At 58.5% G+C, this 5,293-nt stretch overlaps 1 protein-coding gene across 3 annotated transcripts in view; it reads right to left on the bottom strand.

Moving 5' to 3' along the window:
* Positions 1–912: 912 nt before the first annotated feature.
* Positions 913–5,293, bottom strand: part of TULP1 (tubby like protein 1) — an 11,531-nt gene continuing 7,150 nt past the window's right edge. For all 3 annotated transcript variants that reach the window (XM_026864487.1, XM_026864488.1, XM_026864489.1), the window contains one exon: positions 913–4,725. In XM_026864487.1, the coding sequence (XP_026720288.1) occupies positions 4,592–4,725 (134 nt within the window). In that variant the 3' untranslated portion in view covers positions 913–4,591. The remainder of the gene's footprint in view (positions 4,726–5,293) is intronic.

Below are 5,293 nucleotides of genomic sequence, written 5' to 3'. Positions count from 1 at the left end.
CCCCAGGGAAGCGAGCCAGGAGCCGGGCCGCGGTCATTTCCTCGGAGCGAGCCGAGGGGTGGTAACGCGCTAAGCCGCAGCCGGCTGATCGCATGCGAGTCCCTGGCCGTGACCCAGCCCGACTGTCGAGCACCGCGGCCCCGAGAAGGGACAACACACGGCAAAACCCCCGGCCCCACCGGCCACGGGGCCTGGCACACACCGAGGACTTGTGCCGCGGTACCCAAAACCCACAGAGATAAATCGGGGAGAGGGACCCTCCCGGCGCCCTGCCTGGAGAAGGGATGCTCCTTGCATCTCATCCCTTGCAGAAACATATTTTTCCAATTTTCCTGCCGAGCTTGGTTGTATTCAGGCATTTTGGGACAAGACAGCCAACGCTGCAGCCCGTAAAGCGACAGTCTCCAAAGCATCCAGCGCGTTCAGCAATTGTGTGTGATTAATAAAGCCCTATCGCATTCTTCCACCCTTGGCCTGGTGCTAACTTGTAAGAAATCTGGACCAAAAACTGCAACAAAATGGCTGCTATTCTCCAAGGGCCATTCGGAGCACTCGTTACTCATCCCTTACTTGGGCAAAAATGACATTGACTGCTCCTGGAGATGACAGGCTTAATTGAGTTCAATAGGAGTTTAGGCTGAGTAAGGCATGAGCAAACAAGCGTGCATTAGCCCATGAATAAAAGCCTGATCTGCAAATGTTTAGGAACACATGGAAAGCTGCGCAGGGGAGTACCGAGGGGGTCACCGCTGCGCCGGGCCTGTGCAGGGTCGGCCTTCGGCTCGGTTACAGCATCCGACCCAGCCGCCGCCGAGGCCGGGATGAGCTTGTTCCGGAGCGTGGCGATTCGAGCCCGACTCGGTGGTTTCTTCCAGCCCTTGCCTCTTAATTTTACCCCCCCATCCCCCCCTGCCCTCCTTCAGAAGTCCGTAATCCTCGTTTCTGCTATTCTTCGTCCACTGGTGGGAACAGCAACTTCCTTTCCCAAATTATAATATAAAAGAGCTGCAAGCAGCAACGCCATAAATAATATTTTCTTATGGCCAGAACATCCAAGTCTAGGCAAGACACCAAGAACAGCTACAACACTGTAAAACTCCAACACTTCTCCAGAATGGATTCACTAATTAAAAAATGATTCCTTTTTAAAAGCAGTTGAAAAATATTGGCTTTCCCCTTACTGCCTGTAGCTTGCTGTGCCGAGAAGGAGCCCATCCTGCAAACCCACAGCCCAGCTTACCAGTCACGAGTCTGCCTTTCCCTCTAAAAAATGTCACCGAAAGCAATACACGGGAAGGGGAAGGGGAGACAAAAACACCCCATCACGATTACTACTTTGATTAATTAATGTATCACCACTTCAGGGGACGAGAGCCCCCGGGGCTGAGGCGATGCTCTTTGCTGGGCAGGGCACTCGCTGGCAACCAAACAGCTCCGGCTCTTCCACCCGGGCGAGGAGTTTCCCCGCTCAGGCCTCCCCTCCTGAACCTGCCGGGATGCAGCGGCCGATGGGGCCTTTTGGACCCCCACAGAAACACCCCCAGCCCCCCCCCAAGAGTGCAGGGGCTCAGCCTGTGCTCAGGGCTGGGTGCATGGAGCCCCCCCCTGCTGCCGAGCCCTGGGGGTCTGGGGCAGAGGGAGAAGCGAGGGGGTGGAGAAGAGCCCCCCACTTCCTCCTCCTGCTCAGCTCTGGACCAGCCTCTTTCTGCTCATCGCCACGGGATGGGGATGCCGGCACCCACCGCCTGCGAGAGCCACCGGCGCCGCGGTGACGTTGGTCCTAGTGAGGATGTGACGCTCAGCATCGAGGTGGGACTTTTTTTTCTTTTCCCGCCCCTTCGCCTTATACCCATCTTTGCAAAAATAAAATGCGTTTCGCAGGAGGTTCCCTTGAGGAGTGCTCGTGCCCCCGATGAGCGCATCGTGGGGTTAAATCCATCCCTGCACCACCAGCCTAACACCAGCCCCCTAAAATAAAGCTTCAGAAGCCTCAAAGTCTCCCGCTGCGGCAAAAACATAATCCCTGGGGATTGAGAAAACCCCTTCTCCATGGAAGACACACACTTTGGGCTCAAACGCGGTTGATAAGGCTCCTTTTTTTTTTTTTTTTGATCTTTTCTTGCAGAGAGCATTCCTTTCACACCCACGCACACCCCAGCATCCTCAGCCATTGGTCTGCCGGCGCATCCGTCACACTTTCCGTCGGCCAAAGTAGATACACATTTCGGCTGCTTCCATTCCTCATCTCCTCTGGTGTTAACAGCCAGCGCAAACAAAGGGCCCGAATATCCATCGCCCTATTAAATTGTTTTCATTTGTTTCTTGTGCCGCAGTTGGTTTGGGTTAGAGGGTTTGTGTAAGTGATTTGGGGTGGGCGGCTGGTGCGGTGACTGCGTTCTGGGATGGCGTGGCACGGCCATGGACACCCGTGGCTGGTTTTCTGCTCCGCTTGGGCTGAAGGCTGGGAATCCCGAGGGGTTTGCAAGCAACAATGGGCAACACGGGGACTCCTTGGGTGAGGGGAGGGAGAAACTTCCTGGGAAGCAGCTGGAATAACGGCAGCTCGTGATCCAGTGAGAGCTTGGGGAGCCCAAATCCCTCTTTCTCCGCTTGCTTTGGCTTCTCTGCTTCCACCAGAGGAAAAGGGGACAAGCGTTAGCTCAAACGTTAGCCGAGGTTTTTCCCAATTTCAAACAGATGTTGGGTTTGTGGCTGGATTTGGGCAGAAAGCTCTTGCTTTCCCCACATTTGCTGGCCATACCTAGGCAGGGGACGCTGGCCCCAAACCGTGGCGGCTGGTTCTCCCTTTAGCTCACAAGAAAGTTTCACGATATCCCACGCTGGCCCGTTGTCCCCGAGCATCCGCCCCCGTCTGCCCCCACCACGAGTGTCTGCCGATGAATCACAGAGCCTGGATTCACGCAGCTGGTGGGAAAATCTCAGCTCCGTCTGCAAAGCCACTGGGGCAGATGTTTGCCAGAGGTCCGACTGTGGCTCGTGGTCCCACTGTCACTGTCAACTGTCCCCAGCCCTGCGCAGGGACGGGTTTGGGCCATGGTAGCGTTGTGACACTGCCCAGCGAGGACAAGCATCCCCCTTGCACAACGGCCTCTGTCTCATCCATCTCCCACTCCTTGGCTTTTCCGCCCTGGCTACCTCTCATAGTATTAATGTGGGGGGCTCAGGTCACCCCAGAATGGGTAAAAGACCTATATGTGTCCCAGGAAGGGGACCCCAAGTTGTATGAGCCCCCTGGGGTCAGTGCTTGAGCTGAGCAGGTGAGAGAAGCGTTATCAGGGAGTCAAGGATGGTGTTTTGGGATGCCAACACCTTAGCATGTCCCAGTGTCTCTCACCACTGAATTAATCAGATTTGGGACTGTCCGTGCAGCCAAATCTTCACCCCACAAAGGTGGGGTTGTGCTGGAAATGGGGGGCAAGGACTGACCTGCTCCCCCTGAGCTGCCCTTCTGCAACATTTCCCCTTCCCAGTGACTCCCCGCAGCCCCCTGTGACACCCCATGGGTCAGTGCCACGGTGTGGCACCTCCCCACGAGCAGGGAGCACCAATGGGGCCAGTCCCAGCAGTGGGGACACTGGGGCCCTGCGGGGCTCCGTGGGACCCCTGGCCCGGTGTGAACCACAGGGATGCCGCAGAGCGCCGGGGGCACGGGGGGCTCGGCGGGGCCCGGCCGGGTGCTGAGCGTGACTCAGCGCCGCACCACACCTCGTGAGTCACCTCGGCGCTTCCTGGTGCACCCAGAGTTTTCCCTTCCAGGTCCCTCCTGGTGGCACCGACCCAGCCCAGCCCCGTGCTGGCGATGCCGGTTCTGTCTCACGTGGCTACCAGCCCTCCCCCGCCCACACCGGCTTCTCTCGGCACGTGCCCGCGTGCCACCGGTGCTCTGGGTGCCAGGCTGCTCCTCAGGGACCCAAATCCCCAAAGGTCTCCAGGCAGAGGGGTTAGACCCAGTGGGTGAAGAGCCCTGGGGTGTGCAAAAACACCACAGGCACCGCACAGCAAAATGGGGCAAAAAAAAGGATTTGGTGCCCAGTGGGCATCGAGCGGGGCAGGAGGGTCCCTCGCCAGGAGCTTGGGCAGAGCCCAGCCACACGTGGGCTCTGTCTGTGCACACGCACAGAGGGATGAGGAAACACAAACCGAGGAGACCACCAACCCCCCTCTCACTGAGAGACTGAGCTACAAAATACAAACCAGAATCTAAAAAAAAAAAAAAATAAAAAGGGGGATGAGTTTCCAGGATCTGAGTCCAAGAAACGTCTCAAAGGGATGAGATTGGGATCTCAGTCAGCCTCATCTGCTAAATATACCCCGGGCCTGACCCTACCATCTGCCCCAGACCTGCAACATGTCCCAAATCTCCCTGGAGAGGGTGGCCCGTGGCTGACCAGGCGTCCCACGGCGCTCCGCGGGCACCGTGCCCCTCAAACCCTCCCAGGAGCGGCTGCAACCACAAGCCTTCGCTGGGCAAAAGGTGGAAACAGAGGGAGTGGAGCAGGACGGGGGTGCCAGAGCATCCACCAGACACCGGCAAGTGGCCCCGGTGGCCCTGGTAGCCCCGGCGCGGGCGCTACTCGCAGGCCAGCTTCCCATCGAAGCTGGAGAGGGCGATGGCGAAGGCCTGCACGGCGCAGAGCGGGTAGTTGTAGTCCATGGTGAAGGCGTCATCCGCCACACGCCCAAACTGCATCACGATGTAGTCGGCTGCGGGACAGAGGGGACGGCTCTGGTCAGCGAGGGGGGGCGAGCGGCCGGGGTGTCACCTGCACACCCATCCTGCCTTTTTCCCAGGGGACCCACGCAGCAGCATCCCAAAGAAGCCGCCCCCCTGCTCCACTGAGCCCTGCCTGCAGGGTTTTTTTTGTTTTTTTTTTTTTTAAAAAAACCAAAAAGCATTATTTTCCCAGTGCACGGTCCAGCACAGGGCCACAGCACCCGTCGGTCCCCCCAGCACCCCCTCCCCGGCAGCCGCAGCCGCCCCAAGAGACAGGGACCCCACTCACCCCCCCCGTGGGACCTCTGCTACCGGAGGGCGGGTGACAGGAAATCTGTAAAAATAACCAGGGGCCCCCGAGAGGTTTTTTCTGTCCCGTAACCCAACACCCCGGAGGCCGAAGGCTTCTGACTGCACCGGACAGGTGACGAGCGGCCGCGTCCGGCTGCTCTTGTGGGGACACAGCCGCTGCCACCCCCAGGGACTGTCCCCAAGGCGCGATGCACCCCAGGGTGAGCCCACTGGCAACGTGGGGGGTGTGCTCTGGGGGGACCTGGG

This window comes from Athene cunicularia (assembly GCF_003259725.1).
Source record: "Athene cunicularia isolate RWA chromosome 26 unlocalized genomic scaffold, athCun1 chr26_part2, whole genome shotgun sequence".
NCBI classification, from domain to species: domain Eukaryota; kingdom Metazoa; phylum Chordata; class Aves; order Strigiformes; family Strigidae; genus Athene; species Athene cunicularia.
The sequence above is the reverse complement of the archived record's forward strand: the minus strand, read 5'-3'. Positions and strand labels throughout refer to the sequence as shown.